This window comes from Tenrec ecaudatus, chromosome 4 (assembly GCF_050624435.1).
Source record: "Tenrec ecaudatus isolate mTenEca1 chromosome 4, mTenEca1.hap1, whole genome shotgun sequence".
In the NCBI taxonomy this organism is placed as follows: Eukaryota; Metazoa; Chordata; class Mammalia; order Afrosoricida; family Tenrecidae; genus Tenrec; species Tenrec ecaudatus.
This window is the reverse complement of record NC_134533.1, coordinates 60,649,108-60,668,095: the sequence shown is the minus strand read 5'-3', so window position 1 is coordinate 60,668,095 and position 18,988 is coordinate 60,649,108. Positions and strand designations below refer to the sequence as shown.

The following is an 18,988-nucleotide window of genomic DNA, read 5'->3' as shown; positions in this document are numbered from 1 at the left end:
AAGTTTTTAACATCAGTTTCATTCTGATAGATTCTTCTGATTCATGCTAACAGAAGAATGGCAGTGGGGGTGGGGGTGAGGGGCAGCACAAAATGTCAAACAGACAGCAACAGTAACAACAATAAATAATCTGCTAGCTCATTTATTGAATACTTATTTCAGGTAAGCCATTGTTCTGAGCATTTTATGCTTATTTTCTCCCCTCCATTTTTATCTTCACAGCATTCCTTTGAGATTAAAGCCACTACCTTCAAGTAGTTTCTGGTTTACAAAGACCCAGGTGTTACAGAGTAAAATTGCTCCATAGGGTTTTCTTGGTTGTAATCTTTGAACACAGCCTTTGTTCTGTGTTGCACTGAGTGGGTTAGAGCTGCCAACTTGAGGAAAGGAGCCCAGTGCAAAAACCCTTTGTGCCGCTCAGGGACCTTCCCTATGAGACGAGTAGAATCATTCTGATTTTACAGATGGGTGTTTTGATACCCCAAATTGGTAAAGTTACTTAACCAAGGTCACACTGTGCAGTTGGTAATTAACACAGGCAATCTGCTCCAGAGTCTTTGTACCAAATGTCTCTCAGTAAGAATTGCCTGGAAGACACCACTCATAGACGTGTGTGGGTGAGTGTACATACAAACAATGTACAAATACATACATACATTCACTCCAGTATAGTTGGAGAACCATACCACAAAACACTGTCATATGTGCCAGACACTTCAATGAGCATCTTTCTACACCTGTATTTTACCACCATACATCTGCCACCATGAAAGGGCATCATGAACTATGCTCCCTTTTCTAAATCTCTTGACAATGGCTGACATGGGCTACCTCTACCAGCTTCTCTGAAGAGGATCGTATCAGAAGGACCTGGATAGAGGGGGGAAATGGGGAGAACTCAAACCCATAAAGAGAGTAGGCTTACTGGCTCAACAGAAACTGGTGGAACTCCTAAGACTAACTCCTTATCTTTCAGGCCTGGGATTCAACTCACCTTCTTGTTAGAATAATCAAAATGGCTGATTTTACCCAAGATAAAGTTCCCAACAGGATTAAGAAACGACATGGAAACAGGAACCTCAGGGCGGATGTAGGATAAATGATGATATACTGAAGATTGTAATGGATGAGTAGAAGCAAAATATCTATGAAGTGCTGAATGCCAAACTGATGGTCTGTAAGCCGTCATCTAATTCACAATAAAAAGTCTTCATAACAGTTTCTTTGGCATAAAATTCACATGTCATGTACAACTCAATAGTTCAATCACATCAAGAAGAGTTGTACAATCATCACTACAATAGGTTTAAGAACATTTTCTTCATTCTTGTACTCACCGTTATTAGCTCAAAAAGTTTTTTTTAAGAGGCTGACAGAAATTAAAGGAGTTACAAGCTCTACCATTTACAATGCAACCTACATCTCTTGTAGCTAGGAAGAAAAAAAAAAATTCAGATTTTTGATTTCCAGACCAAACTTAAATCCTGACTGGCTATCATTAAACCAACCTCTAGTTCTTGGTTTGTGTTTCTTTCTTTTTTTTTTTTTTTCACTAAAAAAAAAAAATACAAAAAACAAAACAACCTGGCATTTTCATTCCTGAAACACAGTAAATATTTTTGGTGTAAATCAGCACTCAAGCTAAGATTTTTTTACTTGAAGAATCTGCGGGGTTTTTTTTTTTTTTTTTGAGTTCCCAAAGATGTGAATATTATCATTAGTTCACAAAGAGTATGTTCTACATCCTAGTTGAGTGAGTCGCAGCCAGTGTCTCAAAAGCTTGCAGAAGCCCGCTAAGATTCAACTCTTGGTCTCTTCCATCTGGAGCAGAGGAGAGAGAGGGAAGCCCAAGAGCTGACCCATGTGTGGGAAGCAGAAAGATTTTTCCCAAGTTGTCTCCCCCAAATATGTTGGACTCGGGGCACTGCTTGTAGCTAATGGTAAATAATTTTCAAGTTACCTAAGGCAGTCAGTTGCCAGACTACAGACAGGTCCCCTCCCTGCTGTTAAGGACAATGGGCTACTTCTCCCTAAAGACTTGCAACCATTAGCTTGGTCCCTGTAGTAGGAGTTTATACCCTACTGATAATGGTCTCTATAGTTGAGCAAGGGAACAGGTCAAACTGGCTCAGTGACATCCAAAGTCAGACTGCCATCTTGAATCTAGAATCCCCCCATCTTGCCACATGTATACCCCCAGTCCTCCTCTTTCTATTATGTGTATATCCCTAGACCAACCCTCTCCCATTACTGTATTTCCTATAGCACAGCCCTTTCCTGTGACGCATGTCTTTACCTGAAATTGGTGGGCTTGCACTCCCCCAGAGGTATATAGGCCTGGCTGAGCAATACAGAGCTATCTCTTGGGTTCCCCTCTTGGCCTCTCATGGGCTCCTTCTCCTCCCCTGTTCCCTTTCCGGTCCTCCTTCCCCTCCTCCTCTCTGCACGTGGACCACCAAGCGGGGCTGAGGTGAGCATGCTACCATGAAATGTGTCTGACTCCATTATTTCAATCTCTCTTCTATCTCTCATGCTCTCTAAGACTTTAATATAATATTTATATATCTCCACCGTACAATTGCGTTTTTCGAACCTGTGATTAGTGGGGGGGGGGGCTGGCCCTTCCCCCACACCCATAGAAGCAATTAGTCCACAGAATTCATGGCCCTTATGAATCACAGCCTCTTCTAATGAGACCAGAAAAACTGGATGGCGCCCAGCTACCACTAACCTCTCTGACCAGGGTCATAATACAAAGACTAGGTTAGACTTGGGGGGGGGGGGCGGGAGGGCTGTAGAACAAAATTCAAATTTCTTACAAATAAAAAAGACCAGACTTCTTGGACTGATGGGCCCTGGGGGAACTCCCCATGACTATCCTCTGAAAATGCTCTTTTAACCTAGGGGGGGTCACCCTTTAAGCCAAATAAAAGATTAGGTTACAAAATAAGTGCTAATGCCCACGAGGAATGTGCTCCTTATGACAATCAATTGTATGAGGCCAAACCCCATTTGCCCAAAAGCAAAGACAGGAAGCAAGCAAGGCAGGGAAACTGGAGGGATGGGAACCGGGAAAGTAGTGTGGAAATGGGGAGAGAGCTAACAAATTGCTGCAAGAGAAATCAGTGTTACGGAACAGTTTACGTATGAATTGAGTGGGAAATTAATTTACTGTGTAAACATTCACATAAAACGCATTGTACAGAAAATCCCAAACAAACCAATTACTGAAACATTTAAAGACATTTGAAAATATGAGGAAAGTATAATTATTAAAAAAAGAAAAGAGTTCAATAATGCAGAACAAACGTACCAATTCAATTCCCTGGGGAAAAGGCGTGTCATCCCAGTCCTTCTGTGGAAATCTCTGGATTATTTTCCCCAGGCCTTCTCCTGATCCTGTTAATAAAATCCAAGTGAATTAGTTACAGGGCAATAAGAAATACATATTTATTTCTAAATGAACATTTGTTGAACAAATTAATATACTACTTCATCATTTTTAAGTTTAAAAGAGCATAAATGTCTTTGTCTTCTAAGCATAATACTGAAGTGAACCCTATCCTATAGATGCTCAGAAAGTGACACACAGAAAAACAGAGAAGCGATAGGGAAAACTAGAGCCTCTACTATATCCTGGGAATAAGAATCCTTTGTTCCCCAACAGATAACCTTCTCAGTATGCTAAATTGAAACTTTTTAAAATCATTTTATTGAGGGCTCAGACAACTCTTGTCAAAATCCACACATGTATCTATTGTGTCAAGCACATTATAAATTTGTTGCCATCATCATTCCCAAAACATTTGCTTTCTACTTGAGCCCTTGATATCAGCTCCTCATTTTCTCCTTCCTCCCCACCTCCCCATGAACTGTTGATTATAATTTATAAAGTATTATTATTTTTTTTTCATAAAATTGAAACTATGAAGACAAGGTCATTTAAGTGGTAGCTAAAATGTGTTGTTAGCACTACACTTCTGTTACAGGTTAGGTAAAATTTTTCCAGCTTTATTTAGAGTGGGAATTTGACCATAGTCTAGGCTAGATTTCTCAGCCTTAGTAATATTGCCATTGGGACCACATAATTCTTTGCTGTGGATAGCTGCCCTGTCAACTGCGGGGTGTTTAGTAGCATCCCTAGCCTAAACCCACTAGATGCCTCCACCCAAGATGTAATGACCAAAAATGTCTCCAGAAACTGTCAAATGTCCCAGTGCTCCCTTTCCAGAACTCTGGCCTACCGCACTCTTATTATAAAATGACCCTGTGACACCAAAAAGAGATCAACTTGCAAGCCAACTTTAGGGATGCACTATGTAAGGAACTTGAGGACGGACAGTACACGCTAGGAGCTAGACTGCATTTGGCTGTACTCTTCAAAGAACCTTACATGATGTCCTATGCTACACGCAGTCCCAGCCCACTCTAAAATGAAAGCCACAATACTCTTTTTAGATTCAGTATCTGTTACCCATTGGATTTACAGCTGCTGCTTTTTGTTTGCTGGCACTTACATACCATACGATGGGGAAATAATCTATTGTGTGTGTGTGTGTGTGTGTGTGTGTGTGTGTGTGTGCGCGCGCGACGTTTCCTCCAGAAAATATTTTTTAAGAAAATCAATACTATCCGAATTCTACCTTGCAGGGCTGGATAGGACAGAGGCTGTACACTGGTACATATGAGGGTTGGAGGTACAGGGAATCCAGGGTGGATGATACCTTCAGGACCAAGGGTGTGAGGGACGATGCTGGGAGAGTGGAGGGTGAGTGGGTTGGAAAGGGGGAACTGATTACAAGGATCCACATGTGACCTCTTCCCTGGGAGAGGGACAGCAGAGAAGGGGGGAAGGGAGACTCCGGATAGGGCAAGATATGACAAAATAACGAGGTATAAATTACCAAGGGCATATGAGGGAGGGGGGAATGGGGAGGGAGGGGGGTGGAAAAAAGAGGACCTGATGCAAGGGGCTTAAGTGGAGAGCAAATGCCTTGAGAATGATTGGGGCAGGGAATGTATGGATGCTCTATACAATTGATGTATGTATATGTATGGATTGTGGTAAGAGTTGTTTGAGTCCCTAATAAAATGTAAAAGAAGAAAAGAGAAAAAAATGATTAGGGCAAAGACTGTACAGATGTGCTTTATACAATTGATGTATGTATATGTATGAACTGTGAAAAGAATTGTATCAGCCCCAATAAATTGTTTAAAAAAAAAAAAAAAAAAAGAAAATCAATACTGGCACAGTTTAAGTTTTCCCCCAATTGGCATCAAACTTCCACAGAGTAAAAAGAATCTTAGTCAAAACCTCACTGACACTGGTACCCGTTCTTCTACTTATCCCAAAGCATTCTGTTTGGAACACTGATATTACGTAATGTTTCCCTGGCCTCCCTCCTCCTCTCAGAAGAGTCTCTCCACAGAGAAAATGACTATGCACAGGTGCAAAGCTAGGAGAACAGAACTCCTGACTTTCCAAGCATAGACACCGGAGCTTCCGAAAATCTGTGAGGGGAAAAAAACGATCTTTTCATTCCATCTGTTCTATGAACTTTTGAGTCCCTCATGTAACTGAAATATTCATTTTAGTAGTTTAGAGGGCAATGAACAGAGGTTAAATTTTATGTGTTAATAAACCAAAAAACACTACCATCAAGTCAATTCTGACTCGTGGCAACTCTACAGGACAAGGCAGATTGCCCCTTTGGGGTTCCGAGACTGCAAATCTTTACAGGAAGGAGCAGAAAGCCACATCTTTCTCCCACTACATGTTAATAGCAATGATTAAAATACGGCAATATTCATCTAGCAAGTCCCAAGTTGTCCATCCTTGATTGATACAATCCGTATATTAACAAATCATATTTTAAAAGGTTCTTCTAACTTTGACTCAAAACTAATATTATAATAATCAAACTTAAACAATCAACCAGAAAAATCAACATTGGCCAAAACAAGGAGATCTAATTATGCCAATAGAGACCAACTTTCAAAGAATAAGGAAAACAAAAGCCATTCATTCAGTGAAAAGAAAGCATGCAGGAAACAATTTTACAAAAGGCTTTCATATTTGATCCATTTAGAAGTTAATGAAAGAAGTCTGTTTATTACAAATGAAACAAGCCTTTTTGTGGTTATTCAAAAATTTAGGTAGGAATGCAATGTGATTTTCCGATTTTCCAGTAAAGTCTCTTATTATTCAAAAGGTTTATTTGCACCATACAATTTTTTTTCCAGAGTTAAACTTAGCAAGGAGCCAAGAGGCTTTTGCAGAAGTGAAAGACAGTGTGTTTTAAATTGAGTAGAATACATAGACAACATGGTATATTGCTAAAAATAATAAATTAAACAGATACCAATGTTCATTGCAACATTATTCATAACAGTCAAATGATAGAAAAATGTGATTATTAACAAATGAATAGATAAACAAAATGCAGTCTACACATACAATGGAATAATACTTGCCCATTAAAATACTGAATACATGATGTGAATTATGAAAACATTATTCCAAGTGTTAAAGAAATCAGTTACAAAAAGGATAAATATCGTAGGACCCTTATGGAACAGGCAAATTCCTAACAGATATTCTTTATCTACCAGGAAAATTCCTGGGCCTTCAAAGTCTGTTTGAGTCATTTTCTAAAACATGTTGATTGTTTTTATAACAGGATGCTAGAGTCAATTTTGACTTATAGCAACCCTATGTTCTAGAGCTCTTGAAGCGCTTGTTGAAGTTCAAGGATTGCAGCCTTCAGGGTGGATTATAACTCAATGTAAAGAAAATAAAAATCCTCACAACTGATCCAATAGGTAACATCATGATAAACAGAGAAAACCCTGAAATTATCGAGAATTTCAACTTGCTTAGATCCACAATCCATGTTCATGGAAGCAGCAGCCACCTGATCAAACGGCACACTGTAATAGGTAAATCTGCTGCGCCTATGCTGAAAAGCAAGGATGTTACTTTGAGGACTACAGTACATGTATTTTTCTTTTCTCCATTTCATCATGATGTCACCTATTGGTCCAGTTGTGAAGATTTGGGTCTTGTTGACATTGACTTGTCGTCCATACTGAGGCCTGCAATCCTTGATCTTCATCAGCAACTGCTTCAATTCTTCAGGTTTGATACATTCAAGGTGTACTTTGGCTGTTGTGGATTTGGTTCAAATTTCCTTCAATTTCAGCTTTAGCTTGCTGAAGAATAGTTCCATAGTTGACCCTTGTCCTTGCTTTGACTAATAATATTCTCCAGCATTTTGCCCCACAATGTAGTCAAAATGATTTCTGTGTATGCCATCTGACAAGGGCTACCTGTATTGTTGGGTCAAAAAGTATTTCCGATGAATAAATCGAAGATCTTACAAAATTTTTTCATGCAATTTCCTGCATCAAATCTATCACCAAGCCCATATTTTCCAATTCCTTCTTTTAAAGGCCCTGATGGCCACAGTTCAAAGCCACCAGCTAACAGGTGGGGGAAAGATTAGGCTGTGTGCTCCTGTGAAGATGTATAGCCTCGGAAACCCTGAGGAGCAGCCCAACTCTGTCCTATAGGGTCACTGCGTGTCAGAACGAACATGATGGCAGCAGGATGGCTCCATCTTCTTTGTTTCCAGCCTTAGTGTTACAATCACCAGTAATTATCATTGCATCTCGTCTGTGTTTGCTCAATTTTAGACTGCATAAATTGGTAAAACAAACAAACTTCATTTTTGTGTTAGTTGTTGGTGCATTAATTTAAATAATATTCATATTAACCGGTCTTCCTCGTATGAATATCCTGTCACTGGTAGCACTGCACTTCAGGATACTGAAATCGTCTTTCTGATGATGAATGTGACATGATGATCTTCCTCTTCAGTTGTCATTCCTAGCCATCAGAGACCATATGATGTCTGATTCAAAATGACCGATACCCATCCTCTTCAGTTCTCTAGTGCCTGGAAAACTGATCTTCAGAAAGTAACTTCATTTGACCGACTTCAAAATGTCCTGGTTTCCTATTCCATACATTCCAAGCTCCATTTATTAACAGCTATACGCAGCGGTTTCTTCTTACTTTAGGTCTTTCCCAACTCAGGAGGGGCTCACCTCCTGGCGTTCTATCAAACAATGTCCAAGTCCTATTCACTACGTGTTCACTGGCTATTTTCATAGCTGATTGCCAGGCCCTTCTTCCTAGTCTATCATCATACGAAAATTCAAATGGAACCTGTTGACCCTGGGCAACCCTATTGGTATTTGAAATATTGGTGGCACAGCAACACACAAGCCACTAGAGTACAACAAACAGACCAGAATTGACTTCCTACCATAAGAATTCTTAATCCATGGGCATGGTAACCAATTTGAATATTATTCTCGCTGCTGAACATCCTTATTATAAATATGCATTAAGAAACAATGTAGCCACCAGATAAATTCAAAGACCAACCAGGCCCACTGTGAAATAGTTACAAGCCCATGCTCCTCTAGCTCCTGTTCTGCTTGGTGGAATGCAATAGGATTATCAATCACTAGGAACTAGCATTAGCTAAAAACCAATAATCCCTAAAACGTTTGCCTATTTTTCTTTCCCTGGAAAAGTTATACTCGTAATTAGACTAAGGGGGACTTTCTGCACGCATAAAAATTTAGTCTTGGAAACTCTATATAGGGGTCTTTATGAGTTGGAATAGACTCAATGGCAATGAGTTTGCTTGTTTGGTAATGAGACTTAGTTGTATAGTGGGTTACATGCATTGGGTTGCTAACCACAAGATTAGTGGTTCAAAGCCTTCATCTACTCCATAGGAGAAAGATGAGGCTGTTTCCACAAAGATTTACCTCCTTGGACATCGTGGGACACAGTTCTCCTCTGCCCTCTGGGTTTACTATAAATTGGGATTAACTTGAGAGCAGTTGGTTTGGGGGGTTGGTACTTGATGACAATAACATGGAGTCAAAAAAAAAATAACATGGAGTCCTTCCTCCAAAGAAGATACATTCTCCTTAACTCGAGGAGAGCTCTATCTCTGAAGTGATAAATGTGGGGAATTGTGTTATTCCATTATAATGTGTAAAATAATTCCTATGGATGTCAGGCTTAAAATGTATCTTGTTTTATTGTTGTTGTTTTCAATTCAGGTGTCCAGATGAAATAAGACCTTAGTGAGCAACTCTTGGCCAATTTGCCAAGAGCATTGGCAATAACCACACTCACCACGTCACTAGTGGTTCGGTTCTGTTGTTCGACCATCAATTCTAGGATCCCATTGGAATCAGGAGACCATTTTTAAGAGCAGCATCTCTTAAAGTCTTATCAAGACCAGAGAAGACAGTCACTGCAGCACTTTTGAAAAATGTTGGCATGCCCCTCACCACTGTATTTTCTCAAAAGTGGCAGAGAACATCCATCTTTGGGGACACAGCGAATATAAGTCAGCTGCACACAATACATTTACCCCAACATCACCAGTTCCCCAAGTCTGACATTTTAACTTTATTCAATGTAAGTCATTACTAAATCCAAGTTTCACTCAACCAAACAAGTAAACAATGAGAACCAGTCCCAGCTGCTTTGGCAAGCACTAAATCTGAAATATTTCATAGGTGAACTTACATTACAAAATTTAGCCCACCATCAGAAGACCCAAAACAATCATACCAATGTGAATGAGTGGGGTCGGAGTGGAGACCCAAAGCCAATCTGTAGACAATTGGACATCCCCTCACAGAAAGGTCACAAGGAAGGGACGAGTTGGCCAGGGTGCAGTATAGCACTGATAGAGCACACAACCTTCCTCTAGTTTAGTGGTTCTCAACCTTCCTAATACCGCAACCCTTTAATACAGTTCTTCATGTTGTAGTGACCTCCAACCATAAAATTATTTTGTTGCTACTTCATAATTGTATATTTGCTACTGCTATGAATCGGGAGACCCCTATGAAAGGGTCCTTCAACCCCCAAAGGAGTCATGATCCACAGGTTGAAAAACGCTGCTCTAGTTCTTTAATGCTCCCCACCCCCCATCACACTATCATGATCCCAGTTCTACCTTACAAACCCGGCTAGACCAGAGCATGTACACAGGTACAGATTAGAGTTCTCAACAGATGGAATCCGGACAGGTAACCCCTTGAGAGACAGTAATAGGAGTAGCGATATCATGAGGGTAAGAGGAAGGTGGGGGGAGAAAGGAGAAACCCATTGCAAAGATGGATTCACAACCTTCACCTTCCCCCCCCTCCCATCCAGCGAGATGAACAACAGAAATGTGGGTAAAAGGAGACAGAGGTCGTCAGTATATGAAAATAATAATTTATAATTTATCAGGGATTTACAAGGGTCGGAAGGGGGGGAGGGAGGGAAAAAAGAGGAGCTGATACCAATAGCTCAAGTAGAAAGAAAATGTTTTTAAAATGATGATGGCAACATAAGTACAAATGTGCTTGATATAATTGATGTGTGGATTGTTCTAAGAGATGTAAGCGCCCCCAACAAAAGGAGCTATATTAAAAAAAATAGCCCACATTAAAATTAGGTTCCTCTTTCCCTGGCCCAGCACCCCTCAGATGTTAGTTACCTATCTATTTGCTGGGTTTTGTGAATATAAATTAGTAAAAATCTTGCAATTATTTTGAAACATAAAATTTGTTTTTAAATGGGTTAAGAGTAACTGGAGTTATCCAAGTACTCCCAAATATTACCATCCCAATCCTCAGTATCTTATTCTCTCCCAAGCCATATCCCAATTTATACCTATTATCTAGAGTTAATGACTATGAATTCAATCTACATTGCAGTTTAGCAATTTATTGTTTCAGGTGCTGCACCTGGTTTTGGCTAGAAAAGCCCTGGAGTTTTAAGATGTTTAAAGATTCTCTTAAGTTGGTCACAAAACTCCTTAGCTCTCTAACCATAACTTCAATCAGGATTTAAAAACTCTGGCCCTGTCATTTTTTTAAAACCAGAGTTGCTCAAACTCAGCAAGCTGACAAGTCTTTGTTGTAGAGACGTTTCTGGGCACTGCAGGGTATTTCGCAGCATGCCTGGCCTCTATTGACTGGATGGCAATCACATCATCCATCATCCATTATGAGTGTCTCCAGATACTGGGGAGCAAAATCACCCTGGGCTGAAAGGTACTACTAGCTTAACCACTGCAGTGAAGTTTTAAAATGTTTTTTTAATATTTTATTTTTATTATTTTAAATTATTTCTATTATATTTACATCCTAAAAATTTTATGCTCTTTTGTCTCCTTATATACAAAGCCACTAAGTCTACCCAAGCCTTGTCTTCAACAGGTAGTTTATTCCACGAGATCACAAATGAAAACTTAAGTAATTTTCGCCACTAGGTACCATGCATGGTGTGGCAGTTACATACTCTCCTGGCAACTTGAGTGAAGGGGTGGAGTCTAGCCTGTCAATCAGCTCACAGCTTGATCTCATTTGGAGGCGCATCAGAGATAAATAGCTTACTAGAGGCCAGACCCAGTCTCTCTATTTTCCCTTTCCTGCTGTTGAGACTTCAGAGAGCTGGAGGAGACATGTGGAGACCCGTACCTCGGCTTAGATGATTTCACTGCCACTGGATCCACAAGACCTTCTACTCACTGTCCTGTGATCTTCCTGCATTAGGCATCATTGCATGTGCTGTGTGCGTCTAAAGAGGAATCAACGGACTAGTATTGGACATATGGGCTAATAGCGGACTTATGGACTTGAGCTGTACTAGGCTGGAATGTTTTCTCAATATACAATTGCTCTTTTATATATAAAGCTTGTTCTTATCCACATGATTGTCTATGAATTTGTTTCTCTAGTCAACTTGGACTAACACACATGGACTAATTATCAGTAACCCTTCCATAATCCTATGTCCTTGGGGATCTGTGGCCTGTAACACTTTTGGTACCTATTATAAACTGGTCCAGAACCAAATACCAGAATCCACACTAGGTAGTTTAAGCAAATAGGAATTTAATACAAGGGTCAGATGCATACAAATGAGAAAGGCAGTTTATAAACCACCATCACTACCCCTGCCCCACCATCCCACAGAACTACTGGCCTCAACTACAACCTGGAAAGCTCTCAGCATCACGGCAGGGAGCAGGCAAACAAGGAAGCCATTGCAGAAGCTGTAGAAGAAATAAGGAAGCTGCCATGAGAGATGCTAGCTCAGACATTTCACCTCTCTCACACTCTCTGCCAGCAAAATGCATGCCACAGTCTACCTCTCTTCCCATGGGACGCCATCCCAAGGCAAAATGCACCTGAAGAGTAGAATTTCAACCATGTCCCCAAACAAAGTTGCCTACAGAGAGGAAGATGTATGGGTCAGGAAGACAAGTACTCTAATTCTGGAAGCTGTATTTTTTTCATTGTAATTTTTAATATTGGATTTCTCCATGAGCTATATTGAGTTTTAATAATATAGTTTTCTGAGCTTGAATTGGTGCAAACTAGAGTCTAAGTTATGGCAAATGCCACAATTTGTAGGCACCTCTTTGTGTGACCATCTGGCCTTTCAAAAGGAAGAGCCCCCAAATCAATAATAATCATGTATCTTCTGGTTTTGAACTAAAATAATCCCCACTACAGCCATTTGTTTTAGAGGATTCATCATTTATTCATGAACTACAGCAACAGCTTTATAGCTAATCTACATTAGCATTCTAAGTATTTTCCTTTTTCCTAGTTGTTCTGAACTTCTCCCTAATTTCACTGTGGCCCACTCCAAACCCTTCTCATCAGGACTGTCAAAATTTGGAATAGCATGCCACTCCAGCCAACTGACTTTCATCACATTCATGATGTTGCTTATTGGTCCAGTGCAAGGATTGTTTTTTTCCGTTTACATTGAGGTGTATGTAATTCATGCTAAAAGTTGTAGTCTTTTATCTTAAAACTCAAATATAAACCCCATAGTATTATTAGCTTGAAAAACTAGACAGCAGAAAGACTAAATATGCTATAAAGCAAAAGAGAAATAAAAGAAATAATGAAGCTAGAAAGGGAGATTGTACACAATCTATGACCTCTGAGCCATACTCACAAGGAGTAGACTGCAAGCAATTAGCAGATAATAAAAGAACTGGCCTAGTGCGATCACAAGGTGCCAAAGGGACCAGGTATAAGGCATCATGCAAAAAAAAAAAAAAAAGATATATGTGTGTATGTATATATGTGTGTGTGCATGTGTGTATGTATATATATACCATATATGGTGATATATATATATATATATATATATATACCATATTGAATGAAGGGGGAAGTGCAGAGTGGAGACCCAAGGCCCAAGTGTCGGCCACTGGAGATCCCCTCATAGAGGGGTTTAGGAGAGGAGATGGGTTAATTAGAGTGCGAGGTAGTACCGATGAAGAACACAGCTTTCCCCCAGATCCTGGATGCTTCCTCCCCCCAACTACCATGATCCGAATTCTACCTTGCAGAGCTGGATAGGGCAGAGGTTGCACACTGGTACATATGAGGGCTGGAGGCACAGGGATTCCAGGGTGGATGATACCTTCAGGACCAAGGGTGTGAGAGGCGATGCTGGGAGAGTGGAGGGTGAGTGGGTTGGAAAGGGGGAACTGATTACAAGGACCAACATGTGACTTCCTCCCTGGGGGAGGGACGGCGGAGAAGGGGGGGAAGGGAGACTCCGGATAGGGCAAGATATGACAAAATAACGATGTATAAATTATCAAGGGCACATGAGGGAGGGAGGAGCGGGGAGGGAGGGTAAAAAAAAAAAAGAGGACCTGATGCAAAGGGCTTAAGTGGAGAGCAAATGCTTTGAGAATGATTGGGGCAGGGAATGTATGGATGTGCTTTATACAATTGATGTATGTGTATGTATGGATTGTGATAAGAGTTGTATGAGTCCCTAATAAAATGTAAAAAAAGAAGAGAGGAGAAAAAAAAAGAAAATGATTAGGGCAAAGAATGTACAGATGTGCTTTATACAATTGATGTATATATATGTATGGACTGTGATAAGAGTTGTATGAGCCCCTAATAAATTGTTTTAAAAAAATAAAAGAACTGGCCTGTGGTCTACCACCACAAACCTTGCAGTCTGAGATCTACCTTTTTTGGCTGTTGTTTAATCATTTTATTGGGGACTTATACAGCTCTTATCACAATGACAAAATAAAGATGACAAGTGGATGAATATAATTATCTAATTTGAAAAATAAACAGATTTCAAGAACAGAAAAAAAAATATTTATAGGCAAAATTTTTAAAAAGAGAGAGAAGAGAACCTTGGGGATAGCAAACCTGATATGAAATGCTAAAAGAATTCCTTTAAGCTAAAGGGAAATGATATCAGATAGAAACACAGACACTCAGAAATAATACAAAGAACATGGAACTATCTTGAAATGCAGGGGTCCCTTCATTAATTCAACAAATATTCATAATTAACTTGAACAGAAAATGTCCTTTACTCAAAAAATATACTTCATTAATTTTATATAAATCACTTATTACTTGATGAAAGATTTTTAGGGATACTTTATCAGGAGTTCTCTATATTCCAACACTCAGTCTCTACTTCCCAAACTTAAAGTTTATTTCTTTTATGAAATCAAGAATCCAAATTAACAGAGTATGCACATTTTGTTCAGTAAATTTTTAAAAATAATTTTATTGGGGGCTCATACAGCTTTTATCACAATCCATACATCTCCATCCATTGTGTCAAGCATATTTGTACATTTGTTGCCATCATCATTTTCAAAACATTTTCTTTCTACTTGAGCCCTTGGTATCAGTTCATTTTTCCCTTCCCCCCTCCTTTACGAACTTATAAATTATTTTTTTAATTATTATTATGTCATGTCTTACACTGACCAATGTCTCCCTTCATTTTTTCTGTTGTCTGTCCTGGGATCATGATAGTGGGGGAGAGGAAGCATTAAAGTGCTATATTGTACCCTGACTGGCTTGTCTCCTCCTTGTGACCCTTCTGTGAGTTATGTCCAACTGTCTACAGATGGGCTTTAGGCCTCCACTCTGCACTCCCCCTCATTCGCATCAATACGATTTTCTGTTCTGAGTGTTTGATGCCTGATACCAGATCCCATCACACCTCATGATTGTGGGAGGAGGTCAGATGCTCACAGGTATCCTCCCTGAGAGCAATCAGTTGCCAGACTGTAGTAGGCCCCACTCCCTGCTGTTAAGGACAATGGATGCCTGCAGTCATCTATTTGGTTCCTTTGGGTGGGGTTTACATCCTACTCATAATGGTTACTATGGAGGTCCAGAGAATAGGTCAAAGTTAAGCTGCCATCCTAAATCTAGGATCCGCCCATCTTGTCACATGTATACCCCCAATCCCTCCTCTTCCTATTGTGTATATTTCCCTAGACCACCCCCTCATTACTGTTTTACTTATAGCACAACCCCTTCCTGTGACGTAGGTCCTCACCTGTAATTTGGGGCTTGCATGTCCCCAGAGAATATAAAAAGCCTGGGATAGCATTAAACTCTCTCTCTCCCTCCACATGGACTAACAAGCGGGGCTGAGGTGAGCATGCAACCATGAATTGTGTCTGACTCCATTATTTCAATACTTCTACCTCTCATGCTCTCTATAACTTTACTATGATCTTTACTTATTATCGCTGTACAATTGCGCCTACTAGACTCGTAATGATGTGTTAGGGGCTGGTTTCCCCTGACACATGATCACACAGGCTGGTGTGCTTCTTCCATGTGGACTTTGCTGCTTCTCAGCTAGATGACCGCCTTTAAGACTCCAGACACTATATCTTTTGATAGCTGGGCATCATCAGCTTTCTTCACCACATTTGCTTACGCACCCTCTTTGTTTTCTGCGATCGTGTCAGGAAGATGAGCATCGCAGAATGCCAGGTTATTAGAACAAAATGTTCTTGCAATGAGGGAGTACTTGAGTAGAGGCCCAATGTCCGCCTGCTACCTTGATACTTAACATATATATATATATATATGTACATATATTTATTTCCCTATCATTATATATAAATATATTTACATATGTACATACCTGTATCTAGACCTCTATAAATGTCCTTTGCCTCCTAGTTCTTTCAGAATTTTGTCCAATCTGACCCCAGTAAATACTTTTATTTACTTGCTGCCAATAAAATCTGAAAAAAAACTAGAAGTATGAACATGACATATTTCCTCCCTGACTGACATTCAATTCCTCACTAAATCATTCCTATGTCCTAAAAAGATACTGAATCCATCCACTTCACAGTCTTTATTGCCTCCTCTCTAGATCAAGACACTCACTACTTTGGTCTGGCTAGTCTCATATTAACTCATGGTACACCAGCCATAAGTGCCTCCTTTCAATTGCTAGAACATGGTAATTCCTTTTATAGTTCAAGTTCTTTGTACAGACTGTTCCTTCAAAGTAGTTCCTTCTCTCTACCCTGCCACCCTGCAACCATTCACAAGGCTGACTCCTAATCCTTCCCCCAATCTTATTAACTGGAAACCTAAGCTTTCAAATGTTCACACATCTCCAGTATGGTCTCATTATAAATCACTTAACAGCCATCTTAGTTTACTATCCACAGGGGTAAGGATAGACAAATGAACATTCACAAAAAGTTTTATTGACAATAAAAGGGGGGAGCGCACAAACAGAATTTCAAATTCGCATGAACTCTAGACATTCTGAAGTCATGGAGGCTGGATGAGCCCCTGATACTGTGACTCTGAGAACATCTTTAATCCTTAAACCAAAAGTACCCCTGATGTCTTGTTAAGCAACCAACAGTTCAGTTGGCCTAGTGAAAGGGGGCGTGTGAGTGTAGTGTTTCTTTCAGAAGGAGTTCTACAGATCAAACTGACAATAGCAACTCAAAAGTTAGAAACTTTAGAGGGCAGTGCTTTAGGTTAATGAGGGATAAAGATTTCAGAAAAGGAGATGAGAATGGTTGTCTAATTAGAAGAATATAATCAGTGTCATTAGTTTGTACCCAGAGAAACGATTGAATTGGTATATGTTCTACTTTATATATGCTTCACAATAAAACTAATAAAATGTAAAGAAAGCAAATATAACATACAATCATTTCCTTTATTAGTCCTGAGAATCCACGTTATTCAGAATTAAAACAAAAGCTTTAGTTAGCTGCCATCAAGCCAGACCCTCCTGGCCCCTGACTCCTAGAGACCCCATGCCCAACAAAATAAAATGAAATTCCTGTTTGGTTGCAGATCAGACTGTAGTGATTCAAAGTTTTAACAAATTATCAGAAGTACATCGCCAAACCTTTCTTCCTACTTCACCTTACCCTGAAAGCTTCATGGACACCTCTACAGCACCACAGCAACATAAGCTTTCGCTGAAAAGCAAGTGGTGGTTGCACTTAAAGTGCACTCACCAGGAACTGACCCTGAGTCTCCTGCATGGAAGGCATGAATTCTACCACTAAACCACTACTGCCCTGGAGAAACACTTAAACTTATATAACAAGGAAAATTAATTGACTATATAATTAGTTTAAGCACTGTCAATCGTCCAGATCTTCCCACATCAGGAGTATTATCTTAAAATAGAAGTATATCAAACTGATTATTTGACAATTTCAATTAACAAAACTCAGGCATTTCTATGCTTATAAAAAATCCAAATCAAAAATTAAATTATTTCAGACAAAAATAAAGTTTAATACATACTGTAGTTTGAAAACACAGTATCATATCAACAAAAGCAATTGTCTCAGTAGTATAAGAATGTTCTTAAGAAAACAGTAAACATCTAAATTCTAGACAAGGAGTACTCTCTGTCCCTAAAGACTAGTCAGAGAAGTTATATTTGTGCTAATATAAATAGAAATTTATTTCCTAATAATTGTTCTATTTTTATTCCCTTTATTGTCTCCACAGACGTTCCAGATGACAATCATTAAAAAAGAGAGAAAGAAAGAAAAGAAAAAGTAGTCTTCAATGTATCTACCATACTACGAAGGTTCTTAAAATAACATTCTGTTCCGTTTGTTTCTAGCTAATTGTCCTGAGGGAAACTATTTCTACTCCATCCAGGAACATTTCCTCACTTGACACTTGAACATTTGCAGTAAATTAAAATATGATACCATTTACTAACAGGTTGACATGAATTAAAGCAGTGTTTCCCAAAGTAGGTAAACACCACCCCTAGGGGATGCTGGAATGATTTTGGGGAGCGGCAGCTTGCAAAAGCAGATACCTACATTATCCTGGAGTATGGGCTATGGCGCAAAAGTTCATCACTGCTAAAAAGGCACTGATAGCAAAGATGGTAGGCTCAATTAGTTTGGGAACCTGTGAATTAAACTGACTGGTAATCCCCAGAGCTGACATCAGATTTTTAAAAATTGAAGACTTAAAACATCTATACTATCCCGGCTGCTAGAAACATAAGTTGGCAAAATCTGTACAGGTCATCTTAGTAATACACTTCGGAAACATATTTAATGTCCACATGCCTTTTGAACCAAGATGTTTTATCCTTAAATTTTTATCCTAAGAAAACATATGCAAATATATTTATACATGAGGATGGGGAAATAGATCTATGTGCATATATTTACAGGGTTAGTATTAAGGTAGCAGAAGGACATTGGGCCTCCACTCAAGTACTCCCTCAATGAAAGAATACTTTCTTCTATTAAATTGGCATTCTATGATGCTCACCTTCCCGACACAACCGTTGAAGAAAAAGAGGGTGAACAACTAAATGTGGTGAAGAAAGTTGATGGTGCCCAGCTACCAAAAGATATAGCACCTGGGGTCTTAAAGGCTTGAAGGTAAACAAGCGGCCATCTGGCTCAGAAGCAATAAAGCCCACATGGAAGAAGCACACCAGCCTGTGTGACCACGAGGTGCTGAAGGGATCAGTTATCAGGCATCAAAGAACAAAAAAAAATCATATCATTATGTGCTCACCTCCCTGATATGACTACTGAAGACAAATGGGTGCATA

At 39.5% G+C, this 18,988-nt stretch overlaps 1 protein-coding gene across 3 annotated transcripts in view; it reads right to left on the bottom strand.

The window, feature by feature from the left end:
* The window catches only part of SBF2 (SET binding factor 2), a 384,097-nt gene that overhangs the window by 322,557 nt on the left and 42,552 nt on the right, over positions 1–18,988 (bottom strand). For all 3 annotated transcript variants that reach the window (XM_075546087.1, XM_075546088.1, XM_075546089.1), the window contains exon 2: positions 3,314–3,399. In XM_075546087.1, the coding sequence (XP_075402202.1) occupies positions 3,314–3,399 (86 nt within the window). The remainder of the gene's footprint in view (positions 1–3,313; positions 3,400–18,988) is intronic.